Genomic DNA, 23,261 nt, shown 5'->3' with positions numbered 1-23,261 from the left:
GAAATTATTGCGTTAATCAAGATTTAATACACAGAGGATATTTAAATTTTTTTCTATAAATACAGGATTTATTTCTATCGAGTGGTATTAAAATAAATAGTTAAAGAGTTGCGATAGCGAAAATACGCATTTTTGATCAATATTTGTTAATATTTCCTTTATAAGCATATTTTAAATACTAATACTTTAAAAAATAATGGAAATAATTTAGAATTTTGTCTTAAAATCATGTGGTTTCGCATGCCACCATGAAATGAAAATCTTAACATTTAATTCGGTACAACTGTTTTTGTCCGCTAAATGTTTCAACATAATTTACACACCTCTTGTGATACCATTTGATTTTACAGATTTTTTTGCAGACTTAATGAGGGACAATCCGCCCTTTCAGAATAATAATCATAATGAGAATATCACAAACTGGTGAACTATTAAATACATTAAAGCATATACTAGTAGTATGATTCAGCAAATGATGTAGAACAGATAAATTTTATTTATTTTTGTTGCTTTTTTATTGAGGGTAGCTTTAGTCAAAGGGGGTCTTGACTCCATTCTATATCATTCTTCGCAGATAACCTGAAGTTGGCTCATATGACTATATCATATTTGTTGAGTTTGTGGCCAGGTATCGTCCATATTCTTAGGAATTTGCTCATACGATGTTGCGATGTGAAATGACTCTTTTTTGTTTTAATGGCCTTGGCTTGTCAAACTTTTTGTTAAGTTGGCTCATATGGGACCTGTAGGGCTTTATATGAATTGGTCTGTAGGCATTCAGGACCTTAACATGTCCAATCTCATAAATATCCGCTAGCTTCTTACAAAATTAAAAGTAAACTTTAAATAACATACATCATATAATTTTGTGTTTTAAATGTTTTCTCTAAAGAGTAAATTACATTTTACTTATTCCAATGACAGAGTTCTAACAATCATTTCACGTAAAAATTAGTTAAATATCAAATAAAAGTCTTAAATTAAATAAAATTTACTAAAATCCAATCAACATAGCACACACCTCTTATCAACATAAGAATAGCTTATCAGTGATGTACAGATACTGTCAATGACTATTTAAACGTTTTATTTATTAAGCACTATCTTAAAGCGCCACGTACACAATAATCTAATGAACATAATTCCATCCCCACGTGTCAGAAGGGAAATATACATTGTAATATGCCTATATAATTATAATACACAGATTTATGCCATACGCTTGTCTGAAATCAACATGACAGTGCTAAATTGGCACACGTCCCGGCTCGTGAAAATATGTGGTATTTTATCATGTTTCGTGAAAATATATTCCATATTTCACTCAAACAAAAAAATACCCTCTTAATATTATTGAATTAAGATTTGGGATGGAAATAAAAATTGATCTTTTTTCTGGACCTATAATAGAAATGCATAGTCATCAGTCATTCTGCTGACTAATGGTACGTTGTTTTAATAAAATCTATATGTAATCCAGAAAGGGGAAAATTACAGTATGATATATACATATTGAGCCACATAGCCTTATAACTTTTCTGTTCGTATTAGACACGTCAAAATGCCAAATACAATACATTTACGGACACGTCAAAAAGTGTCGACAACGATGAACAGCCCTAAGTTTGATATAAACAATTTCAGCGGCCCAATATATCCTAATATTTTCAGTGGCTGTTCATTTTAATAGTGAAGGTATTGAAGAATCGTTTTCTTCGTATAGGTTAGAGTGCATATTGGGTGTTCTTCGTAAATAAGAAAGCTAAAAAGGAGCGGAGCTTGCGAAGCGACTGTAGCTTTCTTATTTACGAAGAACATCCAATATGCACTCTAACCGGCTTAGTGCTCCGCCCATTTTTTTCCGCCCAACACACTGCGTGACGTCACACGATAGCCTAAATGTGTATAACCATATCTGGAAGAGGTAGCGGTACACATTTACGGGTCACGTGTTTTGCATAGCTTATCTAGGTAAATCAGACAATATCACGGTGCATATCCATATCGGTACCCTCTTTGCGAAATATTGTCAAACGGTACCCTCTTTGAACATACACAGGTCATTCTCTGCTAAAAACCAAAGGGACCTGGCACAGTGTTGGGATAGTGTAAAAAAAGTAATTCTAGAAAAAAAATTATACTTTATAGATTATATATACAGTATATTTTTTTTTTTGAATTACATTTTTACACTATCCCAACACTGTGCTGGGTCCCTGTGCTAAAAACAAACCAGCGATGGATAACAATGCAGTAAAAACTCATTGTAATAAGGAAAGGAGGTATGACACGTAGAAAAGATGTATACCACGGAACACTAGAATGTTTTATTTATGTGCTGATTTGTCATGTGCCCGATTTTCATGTACTGCAACTTCACAATAAGCTACAAGAAGTCGACATGTCTTGCCTCGCCCGTCACCTCGACATATTTTTCGGGCTGAAATGAACCTGTAGCTTGATTATATAGAAATCTATGCATCATACATATTTATTATGTTCATATTCATATCATCTTCGGACAAATGGCAGTATTTTGCAGCGGCACGGGCTGTAATATTTACATAAAAAGTAAGAAATATTACATACATACTTTTTATTTGGAAATTATAAAATGATACTGGTTCCGTAAGTAATAAAACATTTTTACTGTTATTTTGCCTGTTTTCATTTCAATGAACCTCTTTTTTTAATTCTATGCCGTAGTGACGATATACATGTGCGTGTACAGAAAAAACATGATGCATAAATATTGATTAGTAGGAGTAAACTTCAAGATCTCTGCACATGCGTATATTTCACTTTAGCGCTCTTCGAAACTTAGCTCCGCCCACTTGCGTTTTATAATATAAAACGTCCACTTTATGTATAGGTTAGAGTGAGGAAGCCATCCAGCTGGCTTACGGAAGGTCGGTGGTTCTACCCAGGTGCCCGCTCGTGCCTGAAATAATGCCCGGAGGGGCACCTGGGGTCTTCCTCCACCAATAAAGCTGGAAAAAAATCGACGAAAAATCTCGGCGGGACGCTCTAGGATGACCCGACTTGAGTGTGCGGTCGCCCATATGGGCTTTCCGGCGGCGACCTTAAATAAACGCATAAAAAAATAGGTTAGAGTGCATATTGGGTGTTCTTAGTAAATAAGAAAGCTAAAAAGGAGCTAAAAAGGAGCAGAGCTTGCGAAGCGACTGTAGCTTTCTTATTTACGAAGAACATCCAATATGCACTCTAACCGGCTTAGTGCTCCGCCCACTTGCGTTTTATAATATAAAACGTCCAGTTTATATAAAATCTGTTCTATTAAGATTTGTAGCCTGAAAATTTGAAAAATCCTCGTCGGTGATTGGCTTAAAACAATTGGCGAGCACTAAATAAAATTTGTTCTATTAAGATTTGAAACCTGAAAATTTGAAAAATCCTCGTCGGTGATTGGCTTAAAAAAATTGGCGAGCACTAACTATTGATATTATGCATAATGTTCAACATGAATTGACAGTTAATTCATTACCTATCTTTTCCTAATTATTGTTTATGTATATATATTTGGTTTTAGACAAATTCTGTATTAGAAAAAAAATGTTATACCTATCGTTGATATATATTTATATTTACGTACTGTCGTTACCCATGTTACCGCTTGAACAGTAACTTTTGTATGTTGTTCATCTTCATTTCGTATCAGTCGAAACAAGTAGACTGATTTGATTTTTATATTATAAACATGCATTTTCTCCAATTCAAGATTCATTGACGTTCTTATTCTTTAACTATATAATAGTCAACGAATCGGTAACTTTTGACCAATACTTTTTCTTATTCTGTTATGATAAGGAAAACTCACTCAAAAAGACAGTCCTTACAACTTAAATGCTTTAATATCATCATATATTTCTTCACTTAACTGGTTCGAAAGATATTCATAAAACGTTACTTTAAAACTTTATAATTTATATCAAGGATATTAAATTACTTCAGTCGTGCAAAAATCAGTAGCTTTTAAATAATTTGCATTAAATTATTTCCGAAAATTTATTTCATAAAAAGACAAAATTTACAAGGGACAAAAACTATTCAACTATTAGAATATCTAAATCATTTGTTTAATCATTTGGTATAAGATACATGTGATATAGCAGACAGTTTGATCTTTTCCGGGTTTTTCGCGGTTTCCGCGGAATAAACTCTGCCCTTATCTCCATATCTTTTTCTTTGGGGTAGAATGATGCTCTTCTTTTGTAATGGCGGACAAGGAAACAGAAAATCCGTTTGGACTTTGCAAAAATGACGCAGACTTTTTAAAGTACTTTCACACATGCATAAAAGAACTTCGAGGATTGGTGATCAGTAATATAGAATATTATCAACGGGGAAAATCCAGCATTCATGCTTGTTTCTATGCAACTTCTTGCATTTTATTGGAAAGAACTCAAGTTTTAGAACCGCTGGTGATAGATATCGTTCCAAAACTGGGAAATTATGACTTTTCTGAGACAGTGCAGGCAAATGGATATCGGAGTTTTATAAGTATTGTCAATAGGTACGTAAATAAGAACAGAAATCATAAAAAATATGAATGTATGAAATAGGCAACACCTCGCAGTGTCTACAGATTCTACACTTTTTCACTAAGTAATTCGACCGAGTAAGAGACCGATACAGTATAAGCATCCGTTTTCAATCAGAATTTCTCGGCTTTTATCGTTATCTTGTAAGTCGAAAAGTTGGGATTGGCTATTATCGGAATACATCGCAGTTTATCATTGCATTAAGGCGCCCAACAAAATGGTACTGAAAATTTCCCTGATAGGTATAGAATTCTATATTTGTTTTTCTTTTTAAATATACACATGTAGTCTATAGCCGGGCAAGCCAAAGCCCAGGGCCACGAAGCCTGACTATTTGGTAGAATAGAAAAAAAAGTTGAAATATATACTGAGACGAAGCTAAGATCACAAGCTTTAGGTGTAATAAATTTTAAAATTGGACATTAAATTTGGTATGACTTAATACCAGAAATGAGTCATATCCGCAGATAAAACATCGTATCAAGAAAAATTCATAATAAAATAATCAATTTATAAAATATAAGTCATATTCGGTATCTCCTGTCCGCCACGGATATGACTTTTATAGAACGTAATTCGAATATAACTTATAACTTTTTTATTTATGGACCAAATTTAACGATATTTTGCATGTAAAATCATTTTATTATTATAAAACATCGTATCAAGAAAAAATAATAAAAAAATAATTACTTTGTAAAATATAAGTCGTATCCGGTATTTAAAGTCATATCCGAGGATATGACTCATATCAGGTATTAAGACATACCGCATTAAATTGCCCAAAACGAGCGGTTTAAAAACGGCTTTTTGTATTGTTTTAGCATAAGAGATACCGATTAAACTCGAAGATAAGGGAAACAACTCTTTTTTCACTTGATATACCTCAGTTATTTACATTCATATAGAGACTGTCAACTAGAGGGTGTATTGTGTGATTCTGAGATCGCTTTTTTTTTTAAAAATAAGTCAAAGCGTGCATCAAGTGATCTTTTCAACTAAATTCAGTTAATCTTAAACCTATCTTCAATGTTTCTGCCTTTTTTGTTTTCACTTGGGGTAATGACTTAAATACTTAGTAACTTACTAAATCGCTTGTAGTTGTACAGGGCTCGAGCTGGTGGGCGATTCGGGCGAAATAGTCGCCGAATTCCGTCTGACTTCGCCGACATCCTACATGAAAGCGAAGATGAAGTCGCCCGATTTTATTACCAACAATAACAATAACTGTGAATAACATGTTGTGTGTGTTTGCTTTGTTTACCCTTGCCGCCGGAAAAAGGGACTGTCATGCATCTCAATCAACGCGAAATGTCATTAATCCGTTTGTTTACCAACTTGTCATAAAAGTCTAATTAACAGACACTCGAGGAACCATTAGACTCCGCCCACGGCGAGATTACCGATACGTGCGAGAAACCAATCGTAATTCACGTTTTAATCGAGGCGACATTATTAAACCAATCATTAAATCGCTAACATACAACTACCCGTAACAATTATTTATGATGGACGGATCAAACGTAAATTAAATTTTCACTATCAAATGATTGTCAGAATTAGGAGGACCGCTCGACATATAACTGTAACGGTAATTTTAAATGAAAGTTATATGATAACCTTTTTTGTCGACGAGTTAAATTTTATAAAATTGACGGAGTATTACACTGTATTTATTATAAATGAAGTTAAATTAAAGATTGTTTCTTTCGTTATCTACTTTCATTTTCTTTACAACATAAGTGATTATGAATATAATGTCCGGCGCAAGCTTTTTAATAGTAAATCAGAAGGGAATAACTGTTAATCCACCCATGATATGATCCATGATAGGAATCAACTATGGCTTTTTTATCTTCATTTAATGCAATGGTTGCATTACATGATACTCATTCTTATTACTTGTTTCAAACTACTTTTAAATTAAAATTGAATATTCTGTTGTAACACAAATCCAATTCATTTAATAAGATATGTACAGTGAGTCAACATAATTGCGATAACATACAACAAACATCGATAAATGAATCTCCTCACTTCTCCCTAAAGTCTCCCCACTTCTCCCTAAAGCAGCTGGATTGAGAAGTGACTTCTCCCTAAATTTTGAACCTAGCTTGAGCCCTGTTGTAGCAGCTGGCTGGGTCATCTCGGGTATGGATTGGCTGTTTGATCCGCGTACTATACTATTATTCGTCAATATTTTATTTTTTTCTATTTCATTGTCTTATTTCATGGTTTATATGATTTCACATTTAAAATTGAATCCACACATCAGAGAACATGAATTCACATCAAATTAAATTTAGGGAAAAATTAAATTAGAAATTGCTGAGGAAAACCTTGTGATGATTTATTAATATGTGTTTCAGGTGCTGTGGACATTTGCTGCAGCTGTGCCGGCATATAAACATTAACAAGAGTAGTTTACTGTTCCGCTCATCACATTACCTGAAAGAACTGGAAAGCTATGTTGAAGTATTAGGACAATTGATGGCTTTTCTAGGGTATATACACTTTATTAGATTTTGAAAATTGTCAAAGCAGTTTTGTTTGTAAGATCTTAAGTCACATGGACACTGTTTAGGCCATATGGTGCCATTCCAGCTTTACTGGTGAAGGAAGACCTCAGATGCCCCATCCTGCATTATTTCTGGCAAGAGGTGGCACTTGAGTAGAACCGCTGACCTTTCCTAAGTTAGCCGGATATCTTCCTTATGAAAGAATCAAGAGTCCATAAATTGGATTTGAACCCACAACTGTTAAATATATTTTCAAAATTTTCTTAAAAATTAGCATGAATCTAGAGGCATGATGCTTAACTTCAAACCACTTGCCTCTCAACACTGCCAGGGACTGTTTTTGTTGTGAGGAAGCTATAATTCAGCTAGCGCACATGAGGTGGGCTTCCATTAGTAGAAGTATGGAGCCATTCACTCCTGATATTTGCTTGTGACTTCTAAAATCTGTCTTTAATACCAATAATATGTGATATCCAGTGTCAGACATTCTGCAGTTTCTGACTTCAAAATAAAGAATGTAATGTTTCTTCAGTTCCAAATGATAAAATCACTTAATTTTGTTGTTAGCATTTAGCTTGACTATTTGGAGAATAGAGAGAGCTATTGTACTTGTCAAGGTGTCTGCATCGCACATTGGTAAACTCTACATAAATATCCAGGCTCTTGTTTCCTATCAAGCACTGAGAATAGTCAAGCACTCTGTCCTACTGACAGCTGTTGTTGAATAAGCGTGTTAAACAGTATCCATACATTGTATCTGAGTAATGTAAGAAGCAACTTATAATGGTAAAAGATAATTATATATACTGTCACAAATTGAATATTTTAATTTTCATGCAATTTTGCAACATTTCAAACAGGTACCTGCAGCAGCTGATGTTGTTAAGTAAAGATGGAGATTTATTTTTGGACAATGATGAGGCAGTTGGTGATGATTTACTGCTGGAGGTAGAGATGTTGAACACTGATTGCTTCTATGGAAGGTGTATGGGTTTTCAGGTAACTGATCGGTCCTTAAAGTTTCACATTTTCAATGAAAAGTCAAGTTGCTGAATTTAGGTAAAAGTATTATGTTCAGAATAAGATTCATACTGCAGTAAGTTTCATATCTCGCCCCCAGAGTTAGATTATATCAAGTGTTATTAATTGAAGTCTATTTGTGTTTTGAAATTAATTTTGTTTTTAGTCCCCTACTGGTTTACCGGAGGGGACTTTAGGTTTACCCTCCGTCCGTCTGTCCGTCCGTCCGCACTCACAAGACAGTAATTATGTGGCTAGAGGGACAATAGGTAACTGTTCTTTCTCTTTGATGTCATTCATTCCGTAATGCTTTTATGTGGCTATTTTCTTTTGTGTGGCTAAAAAGAACAATAGAGAGAACAATAGAGTAGCCACATAATTACTGTCCTGTGGGAACGTCCGTCAGTCCGTCCGTCTGTCCGTCCGTCAGTCCGTCCGTCCACAAAACTGGATCCCGCAATAACGCAAAAAGTACTGAAAATATTTTAATGAAACTTGATATATGGATAGATGGCAGTATGGAGATTATGCACGTCTTTTTCTTTTCTTCCTATGTTGAAAATTCTGGTTGCTATGGCAACAAATAGACTGAAAATATGGCAAATTTTACACATAACCTGGATCCCGCGATAACGCAAAAAGTACTGAAAATATTTTTATGAAACTTGATATATGGATAGATGGCAGTATAGAGATTATGCACGTCTTTTTCTTTTCTTCCTATGATGAAAATTCTGGTTGCTATGGCAACAAATAGACTGAAAATATGGCAAATTTTACACATAACCTGGATCCAGTGATAACACAAAAAGTACTGAAAATATGTTTATGAAACTTGACATATGGGTAGATGGCAGTATGGAAATTATGCACATCCTTTTTTATCTTCCTATGTTGAAAATTCTGGTTGCTATGGCAACAAATAGACTGAATTTCAAGATTTCTGATTCTAGTTTTTAAGTTTTTTCACTATAAGTTCTTTATTTCTTAAGGTATTTTCTTCAAACTTTAAATATAAGTTGATTGTCATCAACCACATCATATGTGACAAGGTTTACAACTCTAGCACAAAATTTATCAGAATTACCTCCCTTGAACTTAAAATTTTCATGAAAAAAACATTGTTTTTTTTTTTAATAACTTCTTTTTCTGAATGTATCTACTTCAAACTTCATATAAATGTTTCTTGTTGTCACTCAACATTTGTGAGTGTTCAATACTCTAGCAAGACTATTTCCAGAATTATGCCCCTTTTGAACTTAGACTTTTTTTTGAGAAATTGGTAATTTTTACTCCAACTTCTTCAATCATGATAGGATTTAAAAAAATTTTGATAACAGGGATGTTTAAAAAATAACTTTAGAGTGTCCTTCAGTCTATCTGTCTGTACATAAAAACTGTTTCCTGTGATCACTTTTCAAGAACTTTTTCAACAAATTTACTTAAAATAGGAACCTAAGTGAATGGCCAATGGCCCTTCAGAATGTTGCTTGGGCTCTTACCGGTAGGGGGCTTATGGATTGCTCGCAATACTATGATAATTGCTTGTTTTATCAGGATGCTCCTTTGGGAAAGTGTGTTAACCAAATACAGGATATTACTTAAATATGTTTTGTTTGAATTTTAAATATGTTAATTAATTCTCTTTAGGGTGTTTTCAGGAGTTTTCATATAGACATATAGTCAAAGTTAAAATTGTTCAATAGAATTTCTGTAAACGTGGCTTGTTGTTAGAATATGATAACAGAATCATTTTAAGCGAAAAATAATTTGCCTATATGTCTATATGAAAACTCCTGAAACCCTCCGTAAGGAAGGAATATGTACTAATTTATTTGTTTTTCATTTCTTAAATTCAAGTTCAGTGAATCAATGCAGAAGGTATTACAGATGGTTGTAATTGCCATGGCAACATTTAGTGAATGTTATGAGGAGACATCTCAAGTGATCCAGATTGCCTCATCTTTATTCAACAGTGGAAAATACCTAGCTAATTATGATCTTAGAGCAAAGCAGGTTTGAATTGTTCACAGTTTTTATGTATGTTTGTTTGTTTTCTATTATTTACACAAAACTTAAAACATATTTTCGGTCATATCTAAGCAGCCGATCTAGGTGGATAACTTATCATTAAAATCCTTCAAAAGTGACTAACTACTACTCCTGCATGATTTCTGAATCATCAATGAGAGACAAATGACCAGTAGACACAATATCTGAGATCAGTTGTCACAGAGAAATCATGTCCCATCTGAGGATCAAACAAGGGATGCCTGGATTTCTTAGTTGATGTTCTCTCTATTGAGCATAGCAGTTACAGATTTGTTTTACAAATTTTTATAGAAATACAAAAGATATCACATGAATTGCTATATCTATATACATTTGTTTTGGACATAAATTCAAGAAATTGATATATATAAACTGATATAAACTGAGCTTCTGCTGAGCATTAAAATTTTATATTGGATAAGTTTTATAAAATTTGATATTTTGTAACAATTAAAGAGAGATTCTTTTTATCACATCACTAAACTTAATGAAATTCTTGAAAGTATAGTATTTTTGGCTATAGTACATTGAAATCAAATGTGGTTGTACGATAAATGATGGACTAATATATTAATGGCAAAGCAATTAATTTAATGGCAATAATTTACCAGTTTAATGGCCAGTCATGTTTTACCAAATAAGTAAAATAGAACAAGATCCAAAATTCTAAATGTATATCTCACTCAGTTTCGAACAGTGAGATATGACTTTATATCACACTATCTTGCATTGTCTCAATATGTCATAGAAAAATGTAAGATAAATGACACATACTAAAATAATATTACATAACCATGCATATATTTTGATGTGGCGTTATTTGCATTAAACAAAACATACTAAAACATAGTGTACCGACACGCTAAATGTTTATGTTACTTTTTGAGCACATCAATGAAAAATGATTTTTTTACTGTAAACAGTTCTTTTTAGCTCACCTGTCACAAAGTGACAGGGTGAGCTTTTGTGATCGCTTTTCGTCCGGCGTCCGTCCGTCCGTCGTCCGTCCGTAAACTTTTACTTTAAATGACATCTCCTCATAAACCACTAAGCCAATTTCATCCAAACTTCACAGGAATGTTCCTTTGGTGGTCACCTTTGAAAATTGTTCAAAGAATTTAATTCCATGCAGAACTCTGGTTGCCATGGCAACCGAAAGAAAAAACTTTAAATATCTTCTTTTAAAAAACCCAAAGAGCTAGAGCTTAGATATTTGGCATGAAACATCTTCTAGTGAGTGTCTACCAAGTTTGTTCAAATAAAAGCCCTGGGGTCAAAATTGGCCCCGCCCCAGGGAGTCATTGATTTTCCCTATATGTATATAGTAAAAACTTAAAAAATCTTCTTTTAAAGAACCAAAAGAGCTAGAGCTAAGATATTTAGCATGAAACATGTTCTAATGGGTGTCTACCAAGTTTGTTCAAATAAAAGCCCTGGGGTCAAAATTGGCTCCGCCCCAGGGGGTCATTGATTTTCCCTATATGTATATAGTAAAAACTTAAAAAATCTTCTTTTAAAGAACTCAAAGAGCTAGAGCTAAGATATTTAGCATGAAACATGTTCTAATGGGTGTCTACCAAGTTTGTTCAAATAAAAGCCCTGGGGTCAAAATTGGCCCCGCCCCAGGGGGTCATTGATTTTCCCTATATGTATATAGTAAAAACTTAAAAAATCTTCTTTTAAAGAACTCAAAGAGCTAGAGCTAAGATATTTAGCATGAAACATGTTCTAATGGGTGTCTACCAAGTTTGTTCAAATAAAAGCCCTGGGGTCAAAATTGGCTCCGCCCCAGGGGGTCATTGATTTTCCCTATATGTATATAGTAAAAACTTAAAAAATCTTCTTTTAAAGAACTCAAAGAGCTAGAGCTAAGATATTTAGCATGAAACATGTTCTAATTGGTGTCTACCAAGTTTGTTCAAATAAGAGCCCTGGGTTCAAAATTGGCCCCGTCCCGGGGGTCATTGATTTTCCTTATATATGTGTATATCAAAAACTTAAAAAGTATTCTTTGAAAAAACCTAAATAGCTAGAGTTTAGATATTAAGCATGAAACATGTTCTAGTAAGTGTCTACAAAGTTTGTTCAAATAAAAGCCCTGGGGTCAAAACTGACCCAGTCCCAGGGGTGTCATTGTTTTTAACTATATGTGTATAGTAAAAACTTAAAAAATCTTCTTTAAAAAAACACAATGAGCTACAGCTTAGATGTTTAGCATGAAACATTTTCTTATGGGTGTCTACCAAGTTTGTTCAAATAAAAGCCCTTTGGTTAAAATTGGCCCTGCCGGGGGTAGGGGAGGGCAGATCATTGTTTTTCATTATAAGTGTGAACATCATGAAACGTCTTCTTATAGGTGTCTTCCAAGTTTGTTCAAATAAAAGCCCTGGGGTTTAAACTGGCCCGCTCCGGGGGCCTACATACAGGTGAGTGACCTTAGGGCCATCATGGCCCTCTTGTTTATGCATGTGATAAATAAAATATTATATTCCTGCAGCTTCATTACTGAAGTTCTTGAACTTATTGAATAAAATATTGCTTGCCACAGACTCCCATGATATACTTTTATTCAACTCATTCAATAAATTCAGTATTGAACATACACTTATTTAATATCTTTCATAATATACAGAATAAATGTTCTGTTTTTATTTCAGGTGGTAGACATCACAAGGACAGCTGATATCAAATTTTGTAAACAATTCTGGTCAATTACAGAGTCCCCGCTACTTCATGTAAGTCAAAATCAAATTTTCTCTGCCTTTTCTTATGATAAACAAGCTGCCAACAAAGTGTAAGAAATAAAAACTCTACATACCGAACCTTGCATTGAAAACCATTATTAAATGACAAGAGAATTTTTATAGATTTAAACCCTATTTGATGTGTTTTGACAAAGTTTTGAAATCCTGGATGAAGATTCATGGGTTTGATTTAGCTGCACTGAAATTTATCAATATGAGTATATGGCTGTGATATGTTTAAGCTAATATCTTGCTGTTTATCATTTTCAAATTTAATCATGTTAATGTATTGATTTTATTTATTACAGCAAGTTCGATCTTTTACCTTTCCTCATGTAGAGGTGAGCGAGGTTCTCTCCCTTGAACCAGAAAACTTCGATTTACCAACAGCTGAGGGGCAGGATGACACAGTGACTATAACTCCGCCTTGTGCCCACACAGGTCCCGCCCCTGTCAAAGTCAGACTCATCTCTCATGCTTTAAGAGAAGGAATGGTAAATAATAAATTATTCATTGATACACATGTTTTTAGCTCGTCTTTTTTGAAGAAAAAATCAAGTTATAATAATCACTGCCTAGTTGTCATAATTGTTGTGCTAAAACTTAATTATTCAAACATTTTTCAAAAGTGACCAACAAGAAACTTAGACAAGGGACATAATTCTGAAAGTAATATTTTTGAAGTTATGTCTCTTTTTAAACTTAGAATTTTTAAGAGACAAGCATTATACAAGGCATACAGATTGATTTCAATAATTTAATTAAGTACAAAAATCAAAAGTTTGATTTTTGATAAGCAATATTAAAGATTTCCAAGAAATCCTCACATTTCTTTAAAAAAAATAATTGTAACATTATAATTATTGATGAATCCATCTAGCATAAGCAAAATTGTTCTGAAGTTTGTCAGCTCAGAATTTCTCAGTTATACCACATACAATTTTTTTTGGAAATATTCTTGGCAAGAGTGAAGAGCATTAAGTTGATAGTTTAAAAGCAAAGAACAATTTTAATTTATTGTATAGAAACAGACAGTAATTTAAAACAAAAGGATATGATTTAATAGTAAAATTCAATTGTTATTTAGGCTGTGTGAAATGGAATTGACGTGTCTTTTTGGTCTGGATATCATCATAGAATAAAAGCTTATTTGATTAATTTGAACATTGTCTAAATTATATTTTGATATATTATTTTCAGCAAGTGACCAGGAAAATGTTTCAGCCAAAGACAGGAAGTTCAAAACCTGTTGTGTTACCTCCGTCACCTGGGCTGTTGTTCCACTGCCACGGTGGTGGGTTTGTTGCCCAGTCTTCACAATCTCACGAGGTACTTTCGTTTTTTTTTACATAGAATTTGAAAATGTATTTTAAATGCTTCCACTCATAATAGCCTAGAAAAGATACAGTTGTTAACATATCCATAGGTTAAAAGAATATTCAATAATGCAAAATTGGTCTTAACTAGCAATTAGTAGCTTTTATAGGGTTATCTTTTTTCAGATTTTCAGCTAAGTTTTCGGTTTTAAACATAGCGTAATCTGTTTTAACAGCTTTGAATGGTTAAGTAATGAGATTTATCTCCCTTGAATGACTTCATAAATGTTGATGATTTAAGGATATTTCAACATTTTTTAATTATAAAAAAATATAATCATGCGAAGAAAAAAATATTGATAAGAATTGAATTCCTGTATGATAACTATTATCTTACAGTTTTTAGTGAATTTTTAGAATTAAACATTTGGTTATGATGTATAACATTAGGCAATGAATAATTTGATTTTCGTGTATAAAATTACTTTACTGTATGTTTTAGATGTCTGAATTTAAGGTCAATTTTGGTAACTTTTTCACAGTTTATGGTTAAGTATTTCAGTGCAGTATTTAGGTATCATATGAAATATTTGATATAAATGACTCCTACATTTATTCAATTTATCATTATTGTAGTAAAGAAATGAATCAAAAGGTACTAACAAAACAACCTGTAGTTGTCTGAGTGCAACATTAATTTTGTATTATTCTGTGTATTTCAGTTCTGGTTTTTTTTTAGAACTTTAATTTCAAGATGCTTGTTCACAAGTTTTATCCTGTCATATTTATTTAGCTATTTTTATATACCATGACATACTATTCTAATATTGTCATGTCTAATACACTGTCAGATTTTATTACAAACCTGCAAGTTTTCTGGTGGAAAAAGTCATTTTCTGACGTAAGAAATACAAAAATCCAAACCTGTACTCAATACTTTTTGTACTCATCCACTAGCCTGTGATATGTGTCAAACGTGATGATGGACTTATTGTGTGTACAAGGTTGGTACATTTCAGTGCTCCTAGAACTTTGTTATTCTACCACTAAAAAGCCAGACAATCCTATGCATCCTTGCAGTCTGGCAAGCCTCTGTTTTATTGGCTGATCAATTGTATTATTTTGATATTAAGAATTAAGAAGCTGCTATTTGTATACAGAGCCGTACATGTTCATTAGTAACATAGGTTGAGCAGGATAAAAATGTTTCCAAAAAAGGCAAGAGTGTAAACAGTCCTTCCTTTTCAATTACACTCTTTCTCTCTTCACTCATTGGTTTGTAACCTGTTGAATTTGTGTTTAGAATTTGCCGTTCTGAATTTGGAACAGTCCATTCAAAGTTCAACAAAAACATACAAAAAAATGACCTACCAACAGTATGCCAGCTGGCATAACTCAGTCGGGTAGAGCACCAGACTTGTAATGTTGACATTGTGGGTTGGAAGCCAATTTGATCCATCTTGCACTATCCTTCAAAATTTAATATGACTAATACTCTTGTAGAGGACTCGCCCACATTGGCAACCAATGGCGAGTATAAATAAAGTCAAATACCCACATGTTCACCTTTTAAACAGAGTCAGACATTCTTTTTATATTTTAGGCAGATTTATATTTTGTCCTAAACATTTGCCAATATCGACTGATTACCAATCACCATTATAACAGTCAATCGTTTGAAACATATAGTTTATTCCGCTCAACTTGACATTGAACAAATTTGCATAATATCACCTTAAGTGCTAAGTAAAACTTGAGAGTGTGCATTTTTGTTATTTTGACAACCATCTATTTACTTCTAAGTTTTTCTTATTAGTACATTATTATGTGAACAAGCTAGTTTTAATTTGACATTGTCCATTATTTTCAGGTACTCACTTTTTGTAGACATCTATTCACATAAATATATAGATTCTTTTATATTCAATGTACATGTATTTCCAATGCATTAATGTTTAGCTCACTGTTACACAAAGTGTTATTATTGTCACTTAATGTTTGGTGACTGTAGTCTAACCCCTGATTTAAACTCACAAAAACTGCACAGTTATGATCCCCCACACAGCAAATTTCTGGAGCATTTATTCTCTTATGCCATGTGTAGATAATGTACATTTTCTTGAAAGCTCTTTAAAATTATAGATATTGAAGTGGTTGCCAATTTAAGCTTGAATGTCTGTTTTAAAGAAAAAGTTGAGCGATTATGATTGCTGTGTTGACATCGTCATGTAAAAAACATTAATGTAGCCATATATTCAAACATAGATGTCAACATGAAACTTGGAATACGTGCATATCATGACAAGGTGTAATTAAGGGACATAATTGTGAAAATACTATTTTTTGAAGTAATGTCCCCTTTTAGTTAAGAATAGTTATAAAAATAAGGTTATTGATACAAAACACAGCATGTGGTGTTTTTGAAATTAATCTAAATATAGAGCTGAATGACTAGAGATTAAGTTACATTTATTTCAAGTAATACACTTAAGATTTGTGATAATTTCTATGAAAACTTAGACTATAATTTTAATGAGAACTAACATTGTCAAGTATTATCATTAAAGTGATTTAATCTAGTCTTCTATACAGAAATTACATATGATTTGTTAAGATATTATTGAAGAAATGTCTCCGACTTAAGTTGTAGTGGAGTAAACATTTTGTATTAAAATATGAAAATTGTGAATTTGTGCCATAATTGCATACTACATTCAATGTTTCACCTGAAATAGTGAATATTTACTGATGTACATTTCTCTACTATAAACACATTTGTCTCAAGTTTGATTTTTGAAGGCATGCTGCTTTAATAGTTTCATAAGTGATGACAGATATTTGAGATTTTTAAGCCATATAATATAAGAATCAGATTGTAAAATATGCAACCTTATCATTTCGCCTGTATGGCTTCGTGGTCGAGGGGTTAGAGTCGATGACTTCTAATCCAGTTACCTCTCTGGCGTGGGTTTGATCCACGGGAGATGCTTTGGTAGTTTAGCACGGAGGAAGGTAGTCTAGTACTTGTGTAACTCTCCAGGAATGATGGTTAGGAAACTACCCGCTTATATGATTAAAATACTGTTGGGGAAAGGCGTAAAATGAAACAAACAAACATTTCACCTGTATTATTTTGTGTACTTATACTGAAAATTCATAAGAACAATATGAATAAATATGATTTGGTTGTGAATAATTGTTCACTTACAATACGGTGTTTGTTGATTTAATAAATATACAGATAACATATTTTTATATAGCATTTATAAATAGTTCTTAAAATGATATGTAAAGCATAACAGGACTCCCTTCAATTATGAAAGATATTTATCAACACAAAGTTGAAAAGCAGTGACTGATTTAAAATACTTGTATTGGTCAATATTTATTGTTATTAAAATATTTGAAGTGATGTTTTGCTGCTTCACAGGGAAGGAACTGTTAACCTAGGGGACGGAGTTCATTTGATAACTTGTCAGGAGTTCTTCTGATTACTGTCACCGAGTTTGTAGGAAAACTTTTGTATAGACCATAGAAACACTTGTCAAAAATAATTTGGAAATTTTACTCAAAACTACCAGATTTAAACAAGAGGCAAAACACATATGAGCTGCGTCATGACAAAACCAACATAATGGGTTTGCGACCAGCATGGATTCAGACCAGCCTGCGCTTCCCCGCAGTCTGATCAGGATCCATGCTGTTCGCTATCAGTTTCCCTACTTGTAATAGAGTTGGTAAGCGTAGGCTGGTCTAGATCCATGCTGGTTGCAAACGCACTATCTTGGTTTTGTCATGACGCGACTCATATAAGAAAGACACTAGATCTGTTTGTCTAGAACATTGATTTTCAACGAAGTCTGCCCTCTACATTTAAGTCTCACAGAAAACTGTTTACATGGTCTTGTTTCAAAGTTAACAGACATGAGAGCTCCAATGCTTTTGTCAGTCATATTACAGCAATTAAATTATTGTAGCTTAATAAATAGTTATTTTTAACTATTCAAAGTGTTTTGATTAATTTAAATTAATCAGATTATAATTGTAATGTACACACCCCTGACTTCAAGTTTTCAGAAAAAGTAAATTTCATATTGATGAAAATCTTTTATTAAAATCACATTGTTAAAATATTGATATAATTATGTATAATATTACCCATTGCTGGAGTCATTTTTAATACCATTTCAGAAAGTTTTACCTATTTCAAACTTCTTTTTGTTTTGGCTTTCAGAATTATCTACGTGTATGGGCGAGAAAACTTGAGATGCCAATCCTGTCTGTAGATTATGCCTTGGCTCCAGATCTCCCATTTCCACGTGGGTTAGAGGAAAGCTTCTATGCTTATGCTTGGGCTTTAAAAAATCCAGAGAAACTAGGTTTGCATTATATAATTTAAACATATTTAGAGAAGAATATATATATATATTCTACTAATGTTTAAGCTTAGTACATTTGATTCTAATCTCTTAGATTAAGTTAGTGTCACTTTAGTGCAGTAACTGGTTAACTCCATTAACTAAATTTCAATAGGAGTTAACCAGTTACTGTAATAAGGTGATGTTTGCATCACATAATGTAACACTGTTTTTGCTTTGAACATATACTATTTGCAACATGTAAAAAAGGTAATGTACTATACTTTACAACAAACTTTGTAGTTCTCAGGGACTACATGTGTATATAGCTGTCAAAGAGGTTGAAGTTGCTAACTTCAAATCAGTTGTCTCTACTCTCTGGGTTCAAATTCTATAAGGGACTTTGGATTCTTTCTTTCTTTTTGGTAAGCTCAGAAAGGCAGTGGGTTCTGTTCAAGTGCCAGGTCATTCCTGAAATGGTGCATGAAAGCAAGGTTTTTTAGGTTTTCCTCCACCTGTTCAGTTGGAAGTGCAACCTCAGTGTGACTTAAAACAAACAAATTTGTAGTACTAACATGTTTGAAGTCAAAGAAGTTTGTTTCCACTTTTATGAATTATATAAAACTTAAGAAAATCATGAAACTTATAAAGTTGTGATTGTAGTGGCTTATTATTTCAAAGAATACTTCAAAAACAAATGGAAGTCATTAGAACAAAAATATATTTTTATTTTATTTAAACAGGTTGGACTGGAGAACGTATTTGTTTTGCTGGAGATAGTGCAGGTGGTAATATTGTGATATCTACGGCACTGCGGGCAGTGTCATACCAGATACGTATACCAGATGGTATAGTTGCAGCATACTCGGCAACCTTGGTGCAATACACACCATCACCAGCCCGTCTGTTATCTATGATTGATCCCCTTCTACCAGTAGGAATTCTTACCCGGTGTCTTGCAGGTAACATTTCCTATGACGTTTAAATTTAAAATACTTCTACTTTGGTCCATGGGCCTAAAACATAAACTAAATGAATAACCGGGACACATAGGGAACAAACTGTCCCATCATCAGGCGACACATGTGATAACTCTTGTCCTTCTTTACCAGGTACAGTTTATTTGCTGCTTCCTTTCAAGAAAATTCTTATTATTAAAATTTTGCAGCTTTTCCTTAAAATGTAATTAACTTTGACTTCCCCTTTTGCACAAATACTGTATTATTTTTTCCCAAATTTAAGAGAAGGGCAACTTCCCCTATTTGAAAACAGTCCTGGATAACAATGTAACATAGACAGTGTTGAAACTTCTTAATCTTTGAATTCACATCTATTTTTATATTTTGCAGCTTATGCTGGCATAGCTGACAAGTTTTCTAGTGCCTTAGCAGCTCCTATTTTCTGTAATCCTGGCAAGTATGAAAACTGGGAGGTTGTGGATTCCTCTTCTTGTACAGATGATACTTTAGATGTGATAGCCAATCAAAAAACAGATTGCAACCAGGCTGAAAATAAATCGACAGATCAGGAATCAAATGACATAAAATCTAATGAGTCTACGGCCAATGGCAATCCTTGTCTTATGTGTTCTAAATGTGTTCATGATGATGATAGCTCAAGCTGTAAGTGTTCTGAAAAAGAACAAGCCTCTCAATCAAGTGACTGCTTAGATTTAAATTCTTCAGTAGCTAGTCTAGATAAAAAAGAGAATATACCAGTCTGTAAAAGTCTGGACAATTTGTCCGAGTGTGAATTTGTAGTCTGTGATATGGATAAACTTGAATCCGATTCTGAAAACTACAAAGGTGATTTAATTCAGATACCAGAGTTAAAAGGTTGTGATACTAAATCTGAAGTAGACACAAACATGACAGAGACTGTTGCCAAATGTTTTGATGAATCTGAGGTTTCAATGATGGGAGAAGATTCTGTCAAAGCCAAATGTGATACTGAATGTGTTGCCAAAACTGACAAACCAAACACTGATAATAATGTAAAACAAATTGAAGAAGTGAATGGTGTAGATGAGAATACAGGTTATTTAAAACAGGGTAATACACTTAGATCTGATGATGTAAATGAGCATGAATTAATAAAAAGCAATCCAGCTATAGAAACTGCAAGTAAGAAAGAATCTGAGATGACAAGTGAAAATCCAGAAATTAACATTATAGAAAGGACAGTCAAAGACCTATTGGATGAAATAGATTCCAATGTAGTAATAGATGTGCAAGATAGTGAGACCGAACATAAAACTGATGATGATGATGTTAAAGATCCTTCAGAAATGTATGCTGTATGCCAAGAGATACTTAACGAAACAGAGGATATTGATCCTAGCAACTATGGTGATATGAAAAGCAATTTATGCCATTCTTTAGAAGATCTTGTAAATGGTTCTGATTCAGTATGTGATGATATATCTGAAGGCAATATAGTCAGTGATGGAAATGTTTCAAACTTGGACAGTGATACCAAATGGCAGAAACAAATCTCATGTGATAGTGGAATACAAGGTGATACAGATAATGAGTGTAGCCATGACAACAAGAGTACAAGTTCTACCTCAACAAAGGAATATCAACACAACTATACTAGAGGCCATATGAGTTTAGATCTTGCAACACCTTTTCATCCTGGGCAGATTTCAGCCAAGTCTTCACCTCTCAAGACATCAGGTTCACCAGTTTCTCCACAGTTGTCACCAGGGAAAAGGTCGCTCGCTCCAAAGTTGTATTCGGTTCAAAGGAAAATTACTCAGAGCCCCATACAGCTGTTCCGTCATTTGCCTATTGTGAAAAATATGTATATGTCTCCACTGTTGGCACCTGATGAAGCTCTGAGGAAATTGCCACCGGTACATCTTACTGTAAGTTTTTACCTTATAGAATTTTATATATATTCCCTATATAATTCCAGCTATAGAAGCCAGAGTATCAATTTTAAGATATGTTAGCTGTGTAGAGACAGTCCAGTCACATCTATTTTGTCAGACTAGGGTCTTTACTAAATGCTGATATATTGATATGTTATTTTATTGCATTATACAACAGAACAAAAGTTTAAGTCAGAGAAATGAAGTGCATTTGAACAAGATTATCGTTTAGCTTCTGGGATTAAAAAGAAAGTTTCCGGGTTTAACAATCAAGTGATAAACCGTATTACAAGCTTAATACTTTTTGATGATGCTAGTTGTTTTCAATTCTGTTTTTCATGTATACAAACAAACATTGCATGATATTTTTTGAAAATATTTCCTTTTTTTTCATAATTAATGTAATAAAATTATTGAACAGATGCTTTTGATTTTACAGGCATGTCATTTTGATCCACTTCTAGATGACTCAATCATGTTCGCCAAGAAGCTTGATAGACTAGGACGATCTGTGTCATTGAAAGTGTTTGATAACCTGCCACATGGTTTCCTCAGTTTTTCTGATGCCAGTGTAGAGGCTAGACAAGCTTCTAATTTCTGCTGTGATAAAATACAAGAGGTGCTAGAAACCACCATAAAGTTCTAGATTTTTATATTACATTTTTGTGATATGTTGGGCTTAAAGATGCCAGTTGGGTGTAAAATGTCATTTTCCAATATTTTTACATGTTTTTGTTTTTTTTTAGACTTAGAACACAGTAAAAAATAATATGTTTTTTTAATTTTCAACATAAATCATGTAGTGAAATTTCTGATGAATACTATTGGATTCCTTACTTTATTCCATATTTTGTGGGACTTAATACTATAATAACTTAAATAAGTCTTTTACAACTTGTACAACCTTCATAAGATCTTATAGTTTATTAGGAGTTGTTGGCCATGAACTAAATATGTCTGCATTAAAGCTGTGCATATTTAATATCAAGTAGATATATAAAGGCTTGTAGTACTATATTTCTTAATTTGCGTGTACTGATAGAAAATTATTTGTTAAGAGCTACAACTAGAAAAGAATTAAAAGATTTCAATGAATTTGTTCCCACTGCTGTGGTTTTGAGTTTTGTCAGCCTGGGGCTTTGAATTCTAGATGAATGAATATCATTATGATTTTTCAACTTGTTTGATTCTACTTCCTGGCCCAAACTTGGGCAAATCACTTTTATCTGTAAGTGATTACAATACATTACAATCCAATGTTTTTCATTGACTTTTTGCTTTAACATTGGATAACTCTTTAGCATTTATCCTGTTATTCATCACATACATGTACATTACTTGAGTAATCACTTAAAGGTCATAGCAGTCTGAAATAATTCATCAAGGGTCACATATACTTTAGGTCTTCCTCCCCCCATTAAAGTCTTTCATATGAATATATAAGTACATGTATATTGGTGTAGCTTAAAGCACAACACAAACATTGAAAACAAAAGTATAATATAATTTATCATAAATAAATTTGGTTTATGGTATTTTTATGAATATCCAAAGTATTTCTGAGTTATTACCAATAAAGTAATATAAGATACAGAAACATATTATATATTTCTCAAATAGAATTTCTTTTTTAATAAAGCCTTTATGTTAGATCTACGGCAGTTGTGAACATATAACATTTCTACAGGTTTTTTTAAGTAATTATTTTTTTTTGCGGAGAAATAAGTTGATTTGATATCTTTTACCTTTTTTTTTCTTTTTTTTTTTTTTAATGAAAACGCTTTTTACACCTGTGACTTGTTTGTTTTATTTACG

The 23,261-nt window shown here is 33.0% G+C and overlaps 1 protein-coding gene across 1 annotated transcript; it reads left to right on the top strand.

The window, feature by feature from the left end:
* Window positions 1-4,221: 4,221 nt before the first annotated feature.
* On the top strand, window positions 4,222-22,647 carry LOC132746389 (hormone-sensitive lipase-like). Its single transcript, XM_060735510.1, has 11 exons — window positions 4,222-4,534; window positions 6,932-7,066; window positions 7,942-8,080; window positions 9,962-10,117; window positions 12,811-12,888; window positions 13,206-13,391; window positions 14,098-14,226; window positions 18,448-18,592; window positions 19,315-19,533; window positions 19,921-21,440; window positions 21,886-22,647. The coding sequence occupies exons 1-11, from the start codon at window positions 4,236-4,238 to the stop codon at window positions 22,090-22,092; spliced, it is 3,213 nt and encodes a 1,070-aa protein (XP_060591493.1). The 5' UTR covers window positions 4,222-4,235; the 3' UTR covers window positions 22,093-22,647.
* The last annotated feature ends 614 nt before the right edge of the window (window positions 22,648-23,261 follow it).

The sequence above is a fragment of the Ruditapes philippinarum genome, unplaced genomic scaffold, assembly GCF_026571515.1.
Source record: "Ruditapes philippinarum isolate M1 unplaced genomic scaffold, ASM2657151v2 ctg2567_1_1_1_1, whole genome shotgun sequence".
Taxonomy (NCBI): Eukaryota; Metazoa; Mollusca; class Bivalvia; order Venerida; family Veneridae; genus Ruditapes; species Ruditapes philippinarum.
The sequence above is the reverse complement of the archived record's forward strand: the minus strand, read 5'-3'. Positions and strand labels throughout refer to the sequence as shown.